The sequence below is a fragment of the Beta vulgaris genome, chromosome 2 (assembly GCF_026745355.1).
Source record: "Beta vulgaris subsp. vulgaris cultivar EL10 chromosome 2, EL10.2, whole genome shotgun sequence".
NCBI classification, from domain to species: Eukaryota; Viridiplantae; Streptophyta; class Magnoliopsida; order Caryophyllales; family Amaranthaceae; genus Beta; species Beta vulgaris.
In genome coordinates, this window is record NC_079203.1 from 10,012,700 (window position 1) to 10,034,952 (window position 22,253).

The window sequence follows — 22,253 nt, forward strand, 5'->3', positions numbered from 1 at the left end:
TTCAAAATTTGGGAAACTAATAATAAAGGAATCAAACATAATCATTTTAATGGAATGTGACACGTGGCATCTATTTCATTGCTCTATGAATGTAGGGTGAATTGTGAGAGCAAAATTTCTATGAGGCTGCCACGTAGGCTAATTTTTTCTTGCTTTAATATTATATATGATGATATATGATGATAAAAACATAGCATAATAACCTAACAATGGCAAAATTATAATCTACTAATTATCGGAAGTCCCATAGGATTTGTTTATGTGGTAACTAATCGGAAACTAACTAAAATAAATAATCATATCATCTGGGGCCAACAACAGATACTGTATTGTAAATTACTATTTTAAGTATTTTTTTTATATTATTACATGGCATGTGAGATGCAAATCTAACGTTAGACTATTGTTAATCCACACAAAAAGCAAAAAGTGTTATTCCTGTGCTGAAAGCAGGATTAAAAGATCCAATCCCAACTTTATAGCCATGTCCAACATAAATGCATCCATCACTTACTGATACACCTCCGTAGATAGTCGCTCCAGTGTCAAATGACCAAATAATATTACCAGTTTCAGCAACCATGGCATAAATAGGTCCCGTTGTACTATTGCTTGATCCCGCAAAAACGACCCCATTAGCCACTGTAATAGGGCCGTTGCTAGAGGCATTACTAGGATTTCCTGTAGACCATAATACCTTACCGGTTGAAGCATCCATTGCAACCCATCCACCAGCTGTTGTGGTTTCATTAGATGGATTAAGGATAAAAGTTTTTTGATCAGTGTTTGCAATGTTGGTATAAATTCTTTTGTTATCTGTGGCTGATCCCCAAATCCCTCCTCCTCCTAAACCTCCTGGCCCAGCTTCCTGCAATATTTAATGTTATGTAAGATTCCATTATCTTTATTCATAAGAAATGAACAATTATATATAATATACAGTTTTTTTACCAAGTACCCCGAGTTTTCAAAAACTTCACTACTAAGCACCCTCCATGTTTTCAAAATTCACAAGGTACCACCGAGTTTTGTATTAATACATCAAAATATCCTTAATGCATTCACAAGGTACCCTCGAGTTTTAATTTGTGTTAATACATCAAAATACACCTGAGTCATTAAAGTCATTTGATTATATTTACATAAAACTATGATGTACCTTGTGAATTTTGAGAAATGAGAACATGGAGGGTACTTGGTGAATTTTTTGAAAACTCAGGGTATATGGTGAAGAAACCGTATTATATATATTATTAGATGATATTCAATAAAATATTTCGGTAATTGAAAAAGATAAATGTGCAAAAATTATTATAACTTTAAATTATACATACCGTACTCCAAACGAGGTTTCCATCATCTCGATCAAGAGCCCAAGTAAACCCACTTTTTTGTGTTGCAACAACAATATCATGTGGTCGTTTGGTCCTATTATTATTATTCATAATAGTTACTAGCATGGGTGCTTCACCAAAATCAGCATCGGGGTTAGGCCCTGGAGGGCAATCTGGACTAACAGAAATATCATTGCATTCAAAGAACCAAACATCATATCCTCCTATTTGATGATACCATTTAATGTCACCCGTGTCTAATTCCAAGGCTAAGAATGAATTAGAATGGTTTTCAGGTTCCACACACAAGCTTGTATTTGTTGGGAAAGTTTGATTGTTTTCCCTCTCTGAACAATCCCTAATTCGTTGAGGGGCAGAATAAAGATTTCCAGTAGCTATGTAAATAAGGTTTCTTGACACATCGATGGGTGGGCTACTTCCCCATATAGCTGCTCCAGCATACTCCCCACGTTGCTGATGATTGTCTGGCAACATGTACGTTTGCCATAGTATGGCACCAGTTCTTGCGTCCAATTTTACAAAGCTACCTCGAAAGTTACAACATTCTTCTATGCTAGTTTCTTCTTCTAATGATGACACTCCCACATAATACTTCCTGAAATAGAATATTTTTAAGAGGAATTCAAGATTAATTCATCTTCCTAAGCTGACTTTCATGTTTATTTAAAGATCCCCCGTGCAAATGCAAAGGTTTTTAGTCATGTAATTTAAAACTAGTACTAATAAATTAAAGCATGCATTCCGGTAAGAGTTTCTTCAATTCTTACAAAAGAATGTTTCATAATGAGATTTTATTTTTGAACTTGCATTTTACCACTAATGATATAGTTATGTGGTTAATATCAAGTGTCATTCAGTTAATAACTAATATATAAAGTTTCGTACCAAATGGATAATAGGAGGAGTAGACAAAGCGCGAAATCAAACTATGAAATAACTTTTCCTTTAAGGATATGCTTGAATTCAGGGTAATGTATTAAGAGGGTAACAAAAATCAACCTAAGGAAATCTAAGATTAAACTTTAGAGGTGGAGGGCAAAGTTGTTTTGTTATCTTTCTTCTCAAACAAAAAAGCCGCTTAGTTAACTCATTCCTTTCTCTCTTTTCTCTAGCTTCCTTTCTTTTTTTCTTTGCTCGGGTTTCCATAGCCATGCCCCATGCCTCTTTGTCTCTCCTCTCTTGATTACTTGTTGGCTGTTGCACTAGTATTTTTTGCACGCTATGCCTGCATGTTATATTAACATTCTTTTTTATAATTAGTTATTTATCAGTGCTACAAAAAATTTGATTCAAAAAAAATTACAATGATTTTTATTTTTTTAAATATATTTTTCTTAAATCAATGTTTTTTTGTGTTTTTAGTTATTTGTTCATCATTATTCAAATCTCTATTATATAAGTGAAGGAAATACAAAGCAGAAGAAAGTTTGTGCTTAAATCTGTACCAAATTCAATCATTTAATATTATAATATAATAGAGAATACTGAATTATTTCAACATTTAGGTTTTGAGATATTATTATTATAATTATTAATATGAAATTCAAGTTTCTATTTTTTGTATGAATTGTAATTTCAATCAAGTTCTATTGTCAATTTAATTTTTGATCAGAGTTTTTCTCACATATCTAAGAAGAGAAAATCATTCTCCTTAACTTAACATATGATTGAAATTCGTAATTCATTTCCATTATTAACTTGTTCAATATATATGGCAAGTAGTAAGAAGAAAAGACTATTTAATATATACGACAATAAATCATTAAGGGGTATATTAGACTTTTTGTGAAGGGACACTATCTTCCTCCCTCCTTCACTTATATAATAGAGATATCTAAAATAGTAAGAGACTTCCCTGTTCACAAACTAAAAGCTACCTAAATACTTTAATATAAAAATAATAATGATAATGATAATAATAATAATAATAATAATAATACTAATAATAATAATAATAATGATAGTAATAATAATTATTATTATTATTTCAAAAAAAATGATAGTAAAAATAACAACAACAATTTAATATCAATAACAATAACAATAAGATTAGGTAATATGATATGGTTGGTGGTCACCGAATCAGTGGAGGATTCGCCAAAATTGAAAAGGGGAAGGGATCACTTCGTTTGCTGATTTGTTAGTAGAGATGGGCATGAGCCAAACTTGGGGCGGGTCCAACTAGACCCAACCCAAACCCGCATTTTTTTATTTGGATCTAGACCCGTCCAGACCCACAAGGTCTAAAAAATTTGGACCCTTACCCATACCCAATGGGTATGGTGGGTCTTGGGTCCAAAATGGGTCTCAAGCATATTTTGACTTTCTATTTAATTTTTTACTTTGTGATTTTTTACGCACATTTTCCTTAGTAATTAAAATGATATGGGACAAATAAAATAGTAGTTTAATTCTTTCACAAAATATCCTAAATTAAACAACCACAACAATGTAATACCAAATTGTTACAACTCACAATTGGTCTACAATAAGTTTAAGTTACTCAAATTCATAATAATAATAAAAATTCTTTCAAAGTAGAACTAGGGATTCAAAGTTCGAAGTGAAGCAGGAAGACATAGAGAAACGGGAAGGTCGAAATTCGAAGTGGTTGGTTGTGGCTAGGAATGGCAACGGGTCGGACTTGGACCGGATTATGCATAATCCGACTCCGACCCTACAAGAATTCGGATTTTAAATCTGAGTCCGACTCCAACATCCGACTCCGAAAATCTGACTCCGGCCCAACTTAAAATCCGGACATCCGACTCCAAATCCAATCCGACTTGAAATCCAAACATCCGACTTGAAATCTGAACATCCGACTGAAAATCCGAACATACGACTTGAAATCCGAACATCCGTCTCTGAATTAGACCCGACTTATTTTTTGCCCATTTTTTATGATAGAATAGTCTTCTATAATACAATAATCTAATCATTACAATTTGTTTTAATAATCATATGGACATCTTATATAGTACAAATAATCTAAATATTACTATTATTTTTAACAATCATTTCTTTAATGGGAAAATCATATATAATATAATTGGCTGAAAGTCGAAGTCAGTTTATACATAAATAATACATTAACATAAATAAGAAAAAAGGATTGATTGACTCAATGTCGGAGTCGGATTCGGATGTCGGACTATTTTATGAGATCCGACTCCGACCCTCCTCCGACTCGGAGTCGGACTTTTTAAACGGAGTCGGATTACCTTTTTGTCGGAGTCAACTCGGATTTTTTCCTTCGGATCGGAGCGGACTAGGGTCGGATCCGGACTGGATTGCCATCCCTAGTTGTGGGCTTGTGGCCTATGTGTAGAGATTTAAGGTAAAATTAATTTATATATTCTATATTGTTTTTTATATGTTATATGTTAAAAAAACACACCGGGTCTCTGAGTCGGATCTGGGTCTAAAATTATCAGACTCGGATCCGTTGTTAGACACTTAGATACAGCTCCGACCCGAACCTAATGAGGCTCAAAATTTTAGACCCAGATCCTTAAAAATGGGCCAGGTCCAACCGAATCTAAGTAGGGTCCTGACCCATACTCATCCCTATTTGTTAGGCATAGGAGAAATAAAACTAGATAAAAGTACATGGTATTTGGTCAATAAATTAAATTTGTAATTAAGGAGACTTGATTATAAGGTTAAATCAAAATAATTTTCTAACACAGGGATACATGGTGCATTATTAAAAGCATGAGGACACTTTGGGCATTTTTATACAGCCTCGTGGAAACCTGGTGGAAATTCTTTTTATGGTAAGTAAGATTACGTTTATACCCTTTCCTAAAGTTGAAAGTGTTACCCTATCACCTTGGATGATATTTTCCCGAGATTTTTCCTTCAAAGATGGCCGATCACATGCCCATTTCACCTACCCGAATCTCACATTACAAACCAATTATCTTAAGGGTAAGCATTAAATACATTTCTTTAAATGGAAACAGTTTAAGAATTCAAGACACATTTTCACATTAACTGAGGTAATAAATACTTGATTCAAAAATTTTATTTCCATTTTAAGCACCTTATACATAGCCCTAAGGGCTATGTATATCATTTTCCTTATCTTAATATGCAATCACCAAATATTGATCGAAAACGAACCTGTTATAATAAGTTCCAGACATGGTGATTATACTATCATTATGCGGATCCAATCTAGTCATCCAAACCAATGAACCATCTTTAATCCTTAGGCCAAGCACATAAGATGGTCCATAAACTCCAACAAGCAGTAGCCCCAGGTCTGGAGCTACTGTGGGTGTTGCCCTTGCAACGGTCACGTTAACGTTGGCGACGATGCCCGGTGAAGGAATCCTAGTGAGCTCTTGAATGAACTTCTTCCACACGAGAGAGCCATCTGAAGCCTTGACTGCATAAACATAGCCATCCCAACTAGGAAAGTATACAACTCCATTGTATATTGCTGGGGTTGCTGTTATATCTCTTTCTGCTTCAAATCTCCACTTTAGTCTCAAATTATGAACGGTTTGTGGACTAATCTTGGTCTCTTTGGAGGCAAATCTTCTATTCAGTAAATCTCCTCCATGGTTAAGCCAATTTTTCTGTCATAAATAAGCAATAAGCATGATTATGTACTATTTCTTGACATCACTATATTGAGTGTCATGATGCTACTTGTGTATATAGGAGAAAAAAATAATCTATTCCATAATCTTTGTAAGGATCTTATTATTAGTTAATTATTGTGCGATTTAAAGTTTTGATTACAAAGTGGTGGATCATAGTGATAATAACAACCCATACATATAATTAACATCTTAAATTCAAGTGTAACTTTACACTCTTTCACATTCTCCAACATATGATCCAAAATAATGAGTGTTATAAATACACTCAAGCGTATAATGCTCGATGAATTGTTATGCCACACTTACAACTTACAAGTGGTACATGAGTTCGGAAAATTTAAGGCCGGAGATTTGTGTTCAACACTTCTTTTTATTAATAATCCATTTCTATCTAAGGTATTATCTCACTTTCCATTTTAGCTTGCCCCTGAAAAATTGTCTCTTTTTTTTGGTGATATAATCCCTATAATCTCTCTCTATTTTTTCTACTGTCCCACATACAAAAAGATAACCAAAATGGAATTGGACAAAACTTAAGAATTAAAGGGAGTACCATGATTATGTTTATTCCTGTTGGAAGTAAAGATGGAAAACGGGAAAATTATGGGGCGCTGGGATTGGACAGTCGCTGTTTGTGCCGGATCGGGTGGGTTTCGGTCAGTCGGGTGATCCCTATGATGGTTTTTGATTTTCGTCTCGGACCAGATCGGGCGGGGCTAGACCGAAGGCCGAGAGACCTTATTTCCCGGGTTTTAATTATTTTCTCGGATGCTTTGTGTAACCCCCTTTTAATTACGTGATTAAGGATGGTTTTCATCCTTATGATGGTAATTTATGTTATTCAATTATTTCTCTTGATGATGAGAGTTTCAATTCTTCATCTTCATGACACCAAGTGGATTAATTTTATCATTGGATTCCTTGGAATCCTTTGATTGCTTTTGGGATGTTACTTCTTCTTCTGATCTACTCCTATAAATATGTTTCATTTTCTGATTTGACATGTATCTTTCCACTCTCTCTCTTCTTCTTTTCTTCATCTCTTTTGGGCATTAGTTTTAGTGACTCACTAGTAGAAAAAGGACGATTTGCATCGCATGAAATGCAAAACGACGCAAAAACCTAATTTTCGTCGCATGCTATGAAGCTAGAGTGCGTCACAAAACATCATTGCGTAAGCACCAGATACGAGCCATATGCATCGTACCATATTGATGTACGCCACATATAGCTCATGTGCGTCGGACACTGAGGCCCATCCGACGCACATTGCTGCATCCAGGTGACAAAATTTGAAGCCATATCTGCGTCACACTTAACTAATATGCGTTGCAAAAGGCTAATTTGCGTCGGATCCATTGGCCCATCTGACGCAGATCAACCCAAAAGCCCAACTCACTTTTTTTAAACCCTAGCACGTCTCCTCACACTTTCCCATTGTCCTCACAGCCGTTCTTTTTTTCTAGCGTCTCTCTCTCTCTCTCTCTCTCTCATGTCTCTCTCCATTCTCTCATCAAACCTGTTCGCCTCTCAACTTAACTATGCAAACCCGTTCGCCTCTCAACTCTTGAGCGCCTCTCATCCTCTCCTCTAAACCCTAAAATCACTCTTCTTCCCATCTGAATGTAATTCTCTCTCTCTCTTCCAACAAGATGACGACGCTGAACTCGAACCCTAGTCTCTTATCGTTGAACTCGTAATTGCCATTGAATAAATTGATAATGGTAGAACATGACCAATTCGATTTTTCTGGTAAACACTCGAAATCGCCATTGAAGAAATTGATTATTCCAACTACTCGATTTGCCTTTTTTTTTCGGCGACTACACAAATTCAACATTTTTTCATTTTTCGGTCTGATTCGTTTAGGGTTTCATTTTTTTCATTTTTTGATTAATTTTCGTTTTTGCATTTTTAGATTTGAAAACTAAAAAATTTCTACTGATGTTGGTGACCTTTCGTTTACTATTTTGACCTTTCGTTTTTTTAGTTCCTATATCTGATTTTTTTGTTTATCTATTTTGGCATTTATCCTAGGATTTTCGTTTTATTTCTATTCTGAATTTTTTTTTCATTTTACAGGTTGTTCATATGATATATGTGTGGCGCTGGCTGGCGGAAAACATCGCAGAATGATAGGCTATTCAATTACTTCCTCGATTGTTCTAGATTCAGTTTTAGATTTACATTTTATTTACATACTGCAATATAATTTGTTTGTATCTATTTTACATATTTTTTTCAAATGATTATGGTGGTTTGTAATAAATTTTGAATGTTCTAATAATTAGTGGTAAACACCAGAAATGCGCACGAAGCTTCTACAATATTTATGGCTTCATATTTTTTTAATAAAATAATACCCATTTGCGTTGGACCCTGCGCTATGTGCGATGCAGATGGCACTTATCTGCGTGGCATATAGCGCAGGGTCCGACGCAAATGGCGTTGGCTGGTGCTGGCAAGGCATCATGTGCGTCGGACGTAGGGTTATATCCGACGCAAATGTCTCAACATATGTGTCCTACCCTCATCCGACACAGATCCCATCTTTTTCATCTGCGTCGAGACTTGTGTCGTCGAACCGATGTCCGATGAAAATGAGCGTCCCTGGTTTGACGCAAATCACTATTTCTGTACTAGTGTTACTCCATCTCACACCCAAGAGTGACATTGTGTGTTGAGAGTTGTGAAAACCTTAGGAAACGAATCGGTAAGTACATTATGCACCCGGTTGCACCGAATCATGTTTTCAAGGCAGTGGTTTGTTTGCCACGACACAACAAGTTCTTAATATTTATTCTTATCTTGTTCTTCATTCTAGCCTTGAAAACCTTTAAATTCAACAATTCCCTTCATTGTTTCTTTCAAATTCACCTTTATATAAGTCAAAACTTAGTATTTAGTAATGTTCCTTTCGTTTCTCTATGTTGTTGCTAGGGGTCAGTGGACGTGGGAAAAGATCCAAAGAAAACCTTTCTTTACTACTCCTCTCTTACTTTTTTTTATGTTATATAAAGAAGGTAATATTTCTAATAGAAGCAACTGCGAAAACATCCTAATAAAGAAATGGGTAACAACATCTAAGTCAATAGGAGTAGATGTAGTATGAAAGATTTTTCGCTTTTTTAAAATCATGACGGACTATGAGCAATGTTCCAAAAATCAATTGCAAATAAAAACCAAAACAAATCATCCTAACCATCAATCAACTATTATAAATCAATTATCCTAATAATTTTCCACCTAAAATAATTGATCGTGAGTGTTAATTCTATTACATAAACATAAACTAACACTAAATGTAACTTAGTTTGAAAATATTTTTTTATGAAATAATGAACCATCAATTTTTTAAAATAAAATAATCCCTAAGAGATTGGAGAGTTGATTTTGGTTAATCTCGGTATTATCCTAAGTTTTATCATAATTATTAATGAACCAATTATCATCAAACTCCTAAGCACATACTGGTTATACACTCATATTCCATATCATAACATATACCAAAAAAAGCAAAATGTGCATCACAGCATATAACTTTAGTCAATATCCTATATCAAATAACGACGATCTCATGTTCTATTCCTATTTTTAACCCATGAGCAATATGAGTTTGAAGCTTCCTTGTAATAACTCTTAGAACTATATAGTTATGGTTCATTTTCATTAATACTTAATTATCAAATGAAAAATATAAATACAAATATAATATAAGGCAGAAATAAGTTTTTTTTATAAACAAGCGAGAACCATTTAAATCACGTAAGAGTAACAATTTGGAAGTCCAAAATCATATATTAACATACATATATGATGTTCATAAAGCTCCATATTTATTTTTCTTATGTATGTGGTTTATTAATATTTTATACAACTAATATTTTATCTAATAAATATTTTTGATCAAACTGTCTGTCTAAACCAAGAATTTATACCCCTAGGCCCTACTTGAATTAAGGTCACGGATTTAGGAATAACAAAAGTCAAACTAAGGTGGTCATGAAGATAAAAGGAATAAGGTAATGTTAGAGAGTATTAGTCTTATATACACGTTATGTGTGCGAAATCATTATCAAAGTAAAATTAATTTCATAATTACATCTAGTATATTTTATTAGAAAAATGAAAAATTATTAAAAGAGACGGTCTAATTTTAATATAAAAGTAGACCTAGTAATTAACTAAATGGATTAAACTAGTGACCGAAATAAATTAACCTAGTAACTATTGGGCTTCAATATTGGGCTTAGCATTGCCTAATTTTAATTTAAAAGTAGGCGGTCTCTTACAAGACAAACTCAAGAAAAATTCTGTACAAAGTTTTGTAAAGAGAAACATTTTCATAGTTTCCATTAGCGACACGATGATTCAAATTTTGCACATAGTTACACTAAGTTTATTAAAGTATTCACAATCTTAGTGACGCGATGAGTATAAACTAGTATTGGCAAGAAGAAAAGAGAAGGGGAGAATTATTATCCTTAATTCCTTATTATGGTGGTAATAGTTATCTCACTATCTACTATTCCTTTACGATAATTATTAAGAAAAAATTTCCAAAAAACAACTTTTACGAGTTCAATTTTGTGAAAAAAAAAACCTTATAAAGAATTTTTTGCGAAAATAAACCAAAAAGTTAGGGGAAGTTCGTTATCGTTTTTTCTTTTCAGTTTTCAGTTTTTTTTCAAAACTAAAAACCAAAAACCAAAAACAGGAAACCAGAAAAAATAGTTTTCACTTTTTAGTTGTCAGTTCTCAAAGTCATCATGTTTTCAATAAATTTGACTAATTTTTTTATTCATTATAGGACATATATCATATGACTTTGAAAATCAAAAAACCAAAAAACAGAAAACCACAGTAATACCGAACGACCCGTAATTATTTTTGCAAGATGAAACCTGAGACCATATTCCGGTGTTGACCATATACTTTTCGGCGTCGACCACCTCTATTTCCCTTCTTCCTCCATAATCACCACTTAGCCACCACTACCAAAACCTATCGCCACCCCCCCCCCACTTTACCCCCAGCCCAACCCCCACCAACTACAGCCCACCCCACCAGCAGCCCCCAACCCCTCCCTCCACCCCGGCCCCTCAGGCGGCAACCCCATCCCCCCCCCTTTGCCCCTACCCTATCTCCTTTCCCTCGACAACCTAGAAAATTTGAACCCACCACACCATCACATGACCAGGGGTATGAGAGGTGCGAGAGAAGAAAGTGGGAACCATGGAAAGAGGGAGGTAATTCAGGAAGGGATGGGGCTTAGAGTCTGAAGCGGCAACACACAGGGGGAGGAGAGGTGCGAGAGAAGAAAGTAGGAGCCATGGAAAGTGAGAGATAGGATGAGTGAGGAAAATAGGGAGAGGGGTGGTTGGTGTGGTGGGAGGCTGGCGGCAGGTGTTGGTAGTGGTGGCTAGGTGGTGATTATGAAGGAAGGAGGGAAATTGCTAGGGTCAACGCCGGAAAGATAAGGGTCAACAACGGAAAATGATCTCAGGTTTCATCTTGCAAAAATAGTTAACTTTTTCATTTGTTTTCGCAAAAAATGTTTTATTAGTTTTTTTTTCCGCAAAATTAAACTCCTAAAAGATTTTTTTGACAAATTTTTCTAATTATTACCCTTATTCAAGGAATAATAGTTTCTTCCTCTTTCTCTCCTTATCACAACAAAACTACATCATCCTTTGTCATCACCACTCACATTTATTTTCATTTTATTACTTCCCTAATTCATTACCTCAATACATGCATACGAAAAAAATAAAAAAGAAAGAGAATTAAACTTACAGGATCATAATTTGCTGTTACGAGAATCCATGGAAGTGTAATACTAATAACCAGGAGGATGAAAGAGTGGCTTAGGCGTTTTGCCATTTCCAAGAGAGAAATAGAAACTACATATACATCTAATGGTTGATGCTTCCCCTATTTTTATATACTAGAAATTGAAAGAGTAGAACCATTTTTTTTTTACTAATGGGAACTTTCTTCGTTTACATTTTAATATTTTATAATAAATTTTCTTGACGTCTGCCATTTAGCGTATCATGTTAGGCTTCCTTTAGAACATTGCGTACTTAATTCATTTTTCTGCACCAAAACATGTGTTACTGCCTGCGTTAGCGTTTGACAATTAAGTTTTGCTTCGTTTTCTTCTCTTGAGACTCGACTTTAATTATATATATATAAAATACTCTCTCCGTCCCACAATAAAGTGCTTCATTTTCTCTTCAGGTGTTCCAAAATATAGTGCTTGGTTATATTTTTGGTCATAGACGATTCTACCTAAAATACCCTAATTGGTTTTTCTTATTTACATTTTTGTACTCAGTTCAGCATGTGAAAATGTATCCTATTAATGACATTCGGTGGAATCTTTTACTGAGTAAGTGTTTATACACCATTTTCTCTCTCATTAATCCTCACAACTTGGTAACTGTTGTTTACTTTCTCTCTCCTCTACATCTCTGACATTTCCTCTCTTCTTTTCTCTGTTCATACACAAACTCTAAAAATGTCTAGTCAATATCTCTTTTCAAGTGTTCACATCTGGATTTCCTTCAATGAATTTGCAATTTACATACCTGGAAATTATTTCGATCCAAATCTATTCATCTCATATACTGTAAGTTCCCTATATAATGCATCTTTATGCTCGAAAATTTTGCATCCGTCCCCTTCTTGATTCCAGATCCGAAAAACTGTTTTATTGAATTTTTTTGATAGAATTTGCTTGAAAGCGTCCACAATTCAGATCAATTTGGTTTGGATTTTTTCCGTTCAAATTTGTCATAAGTCCCCTGTTCAGTCCCTTGTTGAGATTTTGGAGATGAGTTTAGGTTTTTCACATTCATCAAAGGATGATATTCCAAGTGACACCTACTCTTGTTCGGAATATCCGTATTGTGAATTAGGCAACGACTGTGAAGATATTCACACTTTCAGCCCTAATTCTAGAAAAATTCGTGGTCAAATCCTCTGTTCTAGATCTGAGAAGACTGAAGTTCTCGAGGATCATGATAATGGTTCAGAAGAAAATAAACCAGCAAAAACCTTAATTATGAATGTTCCAAAATCTGGAAATACTAAAGAGGATGTAAGTGACGATGATGATGATGAATATGTTCCAAATCATCCTACGGTTGGTGTTAACAATATCAATGGTGAAATCAGTGATGCTGAGTCTGCTAGTTAAGTATCTTGACACTCTTCTTGGCTTAATTATGAATAATTTACATAATGTGTTGGTAAATCATGAATAATAAGATGTAGTTTAGTGTTCTATATATGATAATGATGAATAATTTACATGATGTGTTGGTAAATCATGAATAATAAGACGTGGTTTAGTGTTCTATATATGATAATGATGAATAATTTGGAGTTGTTTGTGATGAATAAGAAGTTTGTGATGATAATGCATGTTGTGGTTTAATTTGGTTTTCGTGGTGATCATGATGAATAAGAAGTAATAGATAAAGATTTGCTGAATAAAGAAAGGAAAAAAATTAATGTGAATAATATTAATTTTCAATTATTTGTTCAAAATAATTCAAAATTTAGAATAATATCAACTTTTAGAAAGACCTTCTCAAAATAACCCAAATTACTACTTCCTTCGTTTCATTTTAATTGTTACACTTTGATATTTTACACTATTCACAAATTTCACTTTGACCATCATTTGTTATTTGTATGCAGATGAAAATATAGTCATGTGAGATCTTGTTAGATTCATCATAACATGTACTCCCTCCGTTTCATTTTAATTGTTACACTTTGATATTTTACACTATTCACAAATTTCACTTTGACCATCATTTGTGATTTATATGCGGATGAAAATATAGTCATGTGGACCTTGTTAGATTCATCATAACATGTATCTTATTAATATGTATTTTTTATAATTTTTACAATTACAAAACTAAAGATATATGTTCTCAAAGTTTTGCATTGGCATGCGTGAAAAGTGTAAGTGTGTATATTAAAATGAAACGGAGGGATTATTTTATTAATATGTACTTTTTATAATTTTTACAAATACAAAATTAAAGATATATGTCCTCAAAGTTTTGCATTGGCATGCGTGAAAAGTGTAAGTGTGTAGATTAAAATGAAACGGATGGAGTATTATTCTTTTAGGGGGTGTTTGGTTTAGATAGGGGAAAAGGTAAGGGTATAAGAAAGAGAAACAAGGAGAATGGAAAGGAAAACCCTTTGATTAAAAAGGTTGTTTGGAATAAAAAAAACTCCTTCAACTTCTCACCAGTCCTACACCATGTTCCCCCTCCCCCTCTCTCTCCAAGAACCACCTCCACCTCACGTTACCCCCTTCCCTCGCCTCTGCCACCTCACTGATGTTGATAACCACCATCCACCACCACCGCGAAATTACCGCCACGCATCACCACCGCCAAGTAACCGCCACGCCCCTTCTTTATTTTCTTTTCTACCACCATTGAAGGAGAAATTTGAGATTTTGAAGGTCAAATTCGACCATAAAAACTTCAGATCTTAAGTTTTCATGGCCGAATTTAACCCTTAAAGCCATAATTATTGATAAGAAGAAGTATTCATCCATTTTTACTCTTTATTTTTTTTCTTTCAAGTTTGGCTTATGGGTTTTCAAGTGTTGTTGGTGGATTTTTGGGTGGTTGTGTTGTTTGGGAGGAAGTGGTGATGGGTTTATGGGTGCATGTGGTGGATTTTTTTCCCGGTGGTTTGGTGGTGCAATTGCTTACGGCGGCAGCGTGTTGGTTAGGGTAGCGGAGGTGGTGGTGACAGTGGCTAGGATGGTGGGTCGGTGGTTGGTGTGGCGGTGACCACAATAGCAATGTAAGGCTTTAGCGTCCGACCAAATCGGACGGTAAAAACACGGAGTCGGTCGCTAAATAAATTAGCGTCCGCCAACGGACGCAAAAGAGCTGATGCAAAAACCCTGGTCGCTAATTGGGAGTTTAGCGTCCGCAAGACTGACGTGAAAGTTTAACGTCCGCTTTTTTCAAAGTAACGTCTGCTCCCAAGCCAGACGCCAAGTAGCGTCCGTTTTGACGGCGGACGCTAATTAGAGTCGGGTTAGCCGGATGTTAATTAGCGTCCGTCTTCAAAACAGACGCTACTTGGCGTCTGTTTCAGCGGACGCTACCTTTAGAAAACAGTCGCTAATTTCTCGACCTCTTGCATGGTTCAAATTTCTTTTAGCGGACGTTAACTTCATAGGCGGACGCAAATTTCCTATTTTTTTTTAACACAAAGCTAATTGTATTTGAATAGTTTTTAACCTGTATCGTTTTCCAACAAAATATATACTCAAGCTGTCCGCTAATGCCCGAATTCTGCACTAATGACCTGTTTGCATTAAATATAAATTCATAAATACACTAATATAAATTCATACATACATAAACATAAGTTAACGGTTTTAACTAAATTATATGTTTTCACGTTCCGAAATATAAACAAGATAGTGTAAGCTAATGTAGGATCCTAAGTCGCACACGCATCACCACCGCCGGTGGGGGGTCTCGAGGCCCGGGAAGGGGAATGAACCACCACACTGGCTCATCATCTGGCTGTATGTCTCCATAGTCGCCCTCATCTGTGCCAGGTACTCATTTTTCACCCTGCGATCCTCCTCTCTCTCCTTTTGCCTGGCGATGCGTTCCTCTTCTATCTCCTTCTGCATCCGCTCACGTTCTCTTTGCATCTCGGCTCTCTCTTCCTCAAACTTCGCAGACAACTGAGAAAACATGGAAGGAGTGCAACTGGAGGACGAACTACCTCCTCCCCTCGAAGACCTCTCAAAATAGAGGTCTGCACTCGTCCCCAAACCAGGAACCCACCCTTTCTTTCTGCCACCAACAGTCTCAAAGAAAATCTGGTTCGGGGCCTTGGTTTCACCTCTTTCTTCACATTGAGCAAGAGTTTTGTCATAACTTTCCTGCAAGAATGGATTAAGCAAGTTTAAACACTTACAATAAAATGAGAGAAACTAAGCCATTTCGAGCCTTTTTTGGGTTTCATGTTCCTATAATCCTACCTCTATGCCTATTTCAAGTTCTTAATGCTCATGCAAGTCCTAAATACTCATTTAAACTTTCTACTACTTGGTTGTATGATTCTAAGCAAGTTTAATACACTTAGCCAATGAAAATGATAGAAGAAACTAAGCCATTTCGAGCCTTTTTTGGGTTTCATGTTCCTATAATCCTACCTCTATGCCTATTTCAAGTTCTAATGGCTCATGCAAGTCCTAGAATACTCATTTAAACTTTCTACTACTTGGTTGTATGATTCTAAGCAAGTTTAAGACACTTAGCCAATGAAAATGAGAAACTAAGCCATTTCGAGCCCTTTTTGGGTTTCATGTTCCTATAATCCTACCTCTATGCCTATTTCAAGTTCTAATGGCTCATGCAAGTCCTAGAATACTCATTTAAACTTTCTACTACTTGGTTGTATGATTCTAAGCAAGTTTAAGACACTTAGCCAATGAAAATGAGAAACTAAGCCATTTCGAGCCCTTTTTTGGGTTTCATGTTCCTATAATCCTACCTCTATGCCTATTTCAAGTTCTAATGCTCATGCAAGTCCTAGAATACTCATTTAAACTTTCTACTACTTGGTTGTATGATTCTAAGCAAGTTTAATACACTTAGCCAATGAAAATGAGAGAAACTAAGCCATTTCGAGCCTTTTTTGGGTTTCATGTTCCTATAATCCTACCTCTATGCCTATTTCAAGTTCTAATGGCTCATGCAAGTCCTAGAATACTCATTTAAACTTTCTACTACTTGGTTGTATGATTCTAAGCAAGTTTAATACACTTAGCCAATGAAAATGATAGAAACTAAGCCATTTCGAGCCCTTTTGGGTTTCATGTTCCTATAATCCTACCTCTATGCCTATTTCAAGTTCTAATGCTCATGCAAGTCCTAGAATACTCATTTAAACTTTCTACTACTTGGTTGTATGATTCTAAGCAAGTTTAAGACACTTAGCCAATGAAAATGGAAACTAAGCATTTCGAGCCCTTTTTTGGGTTTCATGTTCCTATAATCCTACCTCTATGCCTATTTCAAGTTCTAATAGCTATGCAAGTCCTAGAATACTCATTTAAACTTTCTACTACTTGGTTGTATGATTCTAAGCAAGTTTAAGATACTTAGCCAATGAAAATGAGAGAAACTAAGCCATTTCGAGCCTTTTTTGGGTTTCATGTTCCTATAATCCTACCTCTATGCCTATTTCAAGTTCTAATGCCTCATGCAAGTCCTAGAATACTCATTTAAACTTTCTACTACTTGGTTGTATGATTCTAAGCAAGTTTAAACACTTAGCCAATGAAAATGAAGAAACTAAGCCATTTCGAGCCTTTTTTGGGTTTCATGTTCCTTTAATCCTACCTCTATGCCTATTTCAAGTTCTAATGGCTCTTGCAAGTCCTAAAATACTCATTTAAACTTTCTACTACTTGGTTGTATGATTCTAAGCAAGTTTAAAACACTTACCTTGATTTTTTGGACTTTGTCGTTGATCGGCACCTTCTTTCCAGACTCATCCCTCATGTGTGTGTCCATGAACAAGTCCACAGTGGAAGGCAGCACCCATCCACGCTGTGCGGCCTACACGTTCAAAGACATTAATTAAATCAAGTTTCTGATTAAATGTATTCAAACAAGTTACACTTACCAATCTCTTGGCGCGCTCTGCTGAGGAAATAGACCCTGGACATGAGAAGGAGGTACGCTGCTGGTCAAGTCACCTCCTCGCCGGTTCTTGCTAGCCTTCTGAGATCGTGCTTTGAATCCTTGTCTTGAGCATTCTTCATCATCTGTTCGTGAATGCTCAGAGACAACCATGTCGGACAAACACCACCCTTCTTCTTTACTATCGAGTGGTGATTATCTTTCAATCTTTTGGCCATTTTCCTGTCGTATGTAGACCTCACTTGGGATTGAAGCTCCTCCCTCCATTTATATGAGCCCTACATGCATATAAGAAACCAATTACAAAGGGTTAGTTTACATATTATAAACTTAAGTATAAAGGGTTAGTTTACATATATAAGAAAACTAAGCACAACGAGTTAATATTTTTACATATTATAAACTTAACAAATATGATTTCACCTTGAAAATAGAGAACCAAAGGTTTTTTGTATCGTCATCAACCTGCGAATAGTTCCTCCATGGATGATGGAAATGTTGCTTGAAGCATTTAGTCATGTTGCGAATGACTCCATTGTCTTCAAACCTGATAAAAAGCAATTAAAACCAAGTGAATAACACCAATAAAATCTATTAAAAGTAATAAAGTATTACGCTCATAATATAACTTACCAAAGTCCATTGGGATCCAACTCCTTTTTCTTGTCACCTACCCCAGCCTCATGAATTATCCTCGTCCCTCTCCAACTCGCCATCACGCTCAGGCTGAGGCTCACGCCCTCTTGCCACTACCCCCATCACGAGGACCACCTCCGGATCCGGTACCTGATGACATCTGCAAAAGCTTGAAAGTACACATATTATAATCAATAAACTATGAAATTAATCATAAACAAATTATAAAACCGTAGTACAAAATATTGAAAATCACATAATTAATCAATTTGGAAAAAGCTTCAAATTAAAAACATATTAAATGACTAATCACATATAATAGAAATAAATAATATGTCTTACACATAGAGGTCTGCACTAGCGATAAAATGACAAACATATTGTCTTACAACAAAAGCAAACTACATAAGGTAACAAAATACACTAAACGTCATCAAACAAATCATCCTCGTCATCATCATCATCGTCAGTCAAATCACCAGTCTCGTCGCTGCTTTCATATTCACTTGGTTCTCCTTGTTCATTCGGCGCCTCAAATTCCATGATCTCATCATTATTGTTGTCGTCACCAGCATCATAATCTGGTATCTCATCCGGAGCACAAAGAACTGCAGCGGTATCAACTCTTTCCTCCTGGAGAACATCCAAATCAACCGGGGCATCAACTTTGGACCTTGCCTTCGTTTTAAACACAGCCCACCATTGCACTTTATCCCTCCTAAGACTGGGATACGGCGCGTAGTATACTTGGCTAACTTGGTACGACAATACAAACGGATCATATTTTGGGTATTTCTTGGTGTGATTGACTTCCACAAGTTTGTACTGTTCATGAATGTTCATACCTTGTCCGAGTCCATCCAATTGCACTTGAACAAAATTGTCTTATAAACACCAAATTACCATGGTACACCAGTTCAATAACCTCCTCCAAAATGCCAAAGTAATCAGCTCTATCAGCAGCTTGTACACATACACCATAGTTCATAGTTGACTTATTCTTGCCATATTCCTGTGTATGAAAGTTATATCCATTCACAAAGAACTGATTCCACATTCTCACTTGTCTGGAAGGACCCATAGCAAGAGCTCGAGTGACATCGTCACTTGTCATGGCACCAAGGACCTGATTTTAGGGACTAAGTTAGTTCATGAAGGAATCTCAATGGTTATAACAAATAATGTACGAAACTCACATTTGTCTTGAACCAACTAGGGAACTCGGCTTCGCATTTGCTCCACACATCATCCTTAGCAATGTTCGGTCTTGAATTGACAATATAATCCTCGAATCGCCTTGAGTAAGTAATGTCACACACGTTAGGCAAAGGACAAGTAGAATGTAACACAATGGGTCTACAACTTCTCACCAAATTACCTTTCATAATCACTTAAGATGCCACTGTTTGCAAGTACGTAAAGATGTGCTCGATCGTACTCCTTGTCTTGCAACCATCGCAAACGTCCATCTGTTCCCGGTCGACCGCAGCTTCCCTGAACAACTCGGGGACACCAAGACCATGTGTGCTAGAACATCAGGATTGACATTTCTTCCTAAGTCCCTTGATTTTGTGTCAACCCCGGGCTGAAAGTAGTTGGAGCAGAAGTTCGCTGTCTCCTCAGTTAGGTAGGCATTGCATATTGAACCTTCAACACGTGCTTTGTTTCCCACTTTACGTTTTAAGTGGTTAAGCAACCTGTCAGTAAGGTGAGGATTAGCACTTTATGTATGAATTCAGTATTATATGACACTTAAAACAAATCAGTTACCTTTCGAAAGGGTACATCCACCTATACTGGACGGGGCCACCAACTTTTGCTTCATAAGGCAAGTGAACCGGCAAGTGCTCCATTGAATTAAAAAATGATGGAGGAAAGATTTTTTCCAACTTGCATAAGATCTCAGCGATGTTGTTCTCTAAGCGCTTCATCTCACTGACTTTGATTGTGGACGCACACAAGTCTCGAAAGAATTGACTTATTTCGGTTATCGCCTTCCAAACATGCAAAGGAAGCAATTCTTTTAGACCAACCGGCAACAACCTCTCCATGAATACATGACAGTCATGACTCTTCAATCCTTGCAATTTACTATAACTAAGATCCACGCATCTACTCAAGTTCGATGCAAAGCCATCTGGAAACTTCAAGTCACGTACCCACTCACAAAATACCTTTTTCTGAGCTTTGTCGAGTGTGTAAGGTGCTTTAGGCTTGCAAATTCCCCACACCATCATCAACAAGCTCCAGTTCCCGCGTTTGCAAACACGTGCCATGCCTTTCTTGCACTAAGGGTGTCTGAAGTTTGACCCTTCACATCCATCACAGTGTTAATGAGTTGGTCAAAAAATTCTTCTAACATGCATGACATCTAAGTTGTGACGGATAATCAAATCTTTCCAATATGGAAGCTCCCACAAATATTTGTTTCAACCAACCTTTTTTATCCTTCTTCAATCGGTTCAGCGCCTCGGGACCATCAGTTGCTTTAGGTAAGTCTTTCACGCACTGCCACAGTTCCTCTCCAGACATTATGTGAGGAGCTACGCCATTCTCAACCCTATTCTTACAAAAAGCAGTCTTATTCTTTCGAAATGGGTGGTCAGAATGAAGAAATTGTCGATGACAATCGAACCATGTCACTTTACCCCCATGTTCAAGCCAGAATGCCTTACTTTTATCCATGCAATAAGGGCATGCCTTCTTTCCAGCAGTAGACCATCCGGACAACATACCATACGCAGGAAAGTCACTAATTGTCCAAAGCAGCGCTGCTCGAAGGTTGAAATTTTGCTTCCTTGAAACATCATAGGTCATAGCCCCAATATGCCACAACTGCTTCAATTCTTCAACTAGAGGTTGCATAAACACATCCAAGTTTCCTTTGGGATTTTTAGGCCCGGAACGAGCAAAGAAAGAAACATGAATGGTTTCTTCATGCACATGGATGGAGGCAAATTGTATGGTGTGAGGATAACTGGCCAGCATGAATATTGCCCTCCGAACTTACCATATGGAGAAAATCCGTCGGTGCACAGCCCGAGTCTAACATTTCGAGCCTCAGCAGCGAAATCGGGAAAGGTTCTATCAAAGTGTTTCCATGCTTCACTGTCACTTGGATGTGCTAAGGTACCTTGCATTCGAGGATTGTCGGCATGCCATGTCATTTCCTGAGAGATGTTCTTAGTTGCAAACAACCTCTGCAACCTCGGTGTGATTGGAAAGTAGATTAACACTTTTGCAGGAATAAGCTTGCCCTTAGAAGTTTTCTTGTACCGATCACTACCGCATACACTACACTTATCTAAGTGAGCATCGCCCTTCCAAAACAACATACAACCTTTAGGACATGCATGTATCCTCTCATGAGCAAGCTCCAAACCCTTTAGAACTTTCTTTGTCTCGTAGAAAGTTTTTCCCATGTTGTTGTTCTGGGGTATCACCTCATTCAGTAAACTAAGAAACCCATCAACACACCTGTGTGGTAGGTTATACTCACACTTCAAACTTATGATTCTAGAAGCCATCTCCAGCACGGACATCTTGCTCCCTTCATACAAGGGATTCTCGGCCGCCTTGAGAAGGTCGAAAAACTTCTTTGCTTCACCATTCGGTTCTTCTTCAACTGAGTTTGAACCGCAAGCATAGCATGATCTTCAGTATTCCCTAAAGCATCCACAACCATATCCATATACGGATTTGACTGAGCGAAGATGAGGAGGACCCCGTTACGTTCACCATGACATAACCAGTCAAAGTAATTCGGTTTAAAACCCTTACTGTACAAATGTACTTTGACCGTGTCCACATCCAAGTAACGCAAGTTATTACACCTCATGCATGGACATTTTATCTTTCACCGTCATTTAAATGGGATGTTGTAAACAAAACTCAATGAACTTATCAACTCCTTTCACAAACTCAGT

General features: G+C 36.5%; 2 protein-coding genes and 1 long non-coding RNA gene across 3 annotated transcripts; all 3 read right to left on the reverse strand.

Moving 5' to 3' along the window:
• Nucleotides 1-210: 210 nt before the first annotated feature.
• On the reverse strand, nucleotides 211-11,934 carry LOC104906291 (hypothetical protein). The gene is made up of 4 exons (XM_010695027.3): nucleotides 11,768-11,934; nucleotides 5,484-5,944; nucleotides 1,335-1,950; nucleotides 211-868 (listed from the first exon to the last, which is right to left on the reverse strand). Exons 1-4 carry the CDS (start codon nucleotides 11,852-11,854, stop codon nucleotides 407-409), a joined length of 1,626 nt encoding a protein of 541 aa, XP_010693329.1. The 5' UTR covers nucleotides 11,855-11,934; the 3' UTR covers nucleotides 211-406.
• A 3,551-nt stretch (nucleotides 11,935-15,485) lies between these two features.
• Nucleotides 15,486-17,816, reverse strand: LOC130590438 (uncharacterized). The gene is made up of 3 exons (XM_057392873.1): nucleotides 17,748-17,816; nucleotides 17,494-17,607; nucleotides 15,486-15,923 (listed from the first exon to the last, which is right to left on the reverse strand). Exons 1-3 carry the CDS (start codon nucleotides 17,814-17,816, stop codon nucleotides 15,486-15,488), a joined length of 621 nt encoding a protein of 206 aa, XP_057248856.1.
• Nucleotides 17,817-17,835: 19 nt separating this feature from the next.
• Nucleotides 17,836-18,375, reverse strand: LOC130590563 (uncharacterized). Its single transcript, XR_008968414.1, has 3 exons — nucleotides 18,325-18,375; nucleotides 18,115-18,238; nucleotides 17,836-17,969 (listed from the first exon to the last, which is right to left on the reverse strand). It is a non-coding gene; the product is annotated as an uncharacterized LOC130590563 (long non-coding RNA).
• Between the last annotated feature and the right edge of the window lie 3,878 nt (nucleotides 18,376-22,253).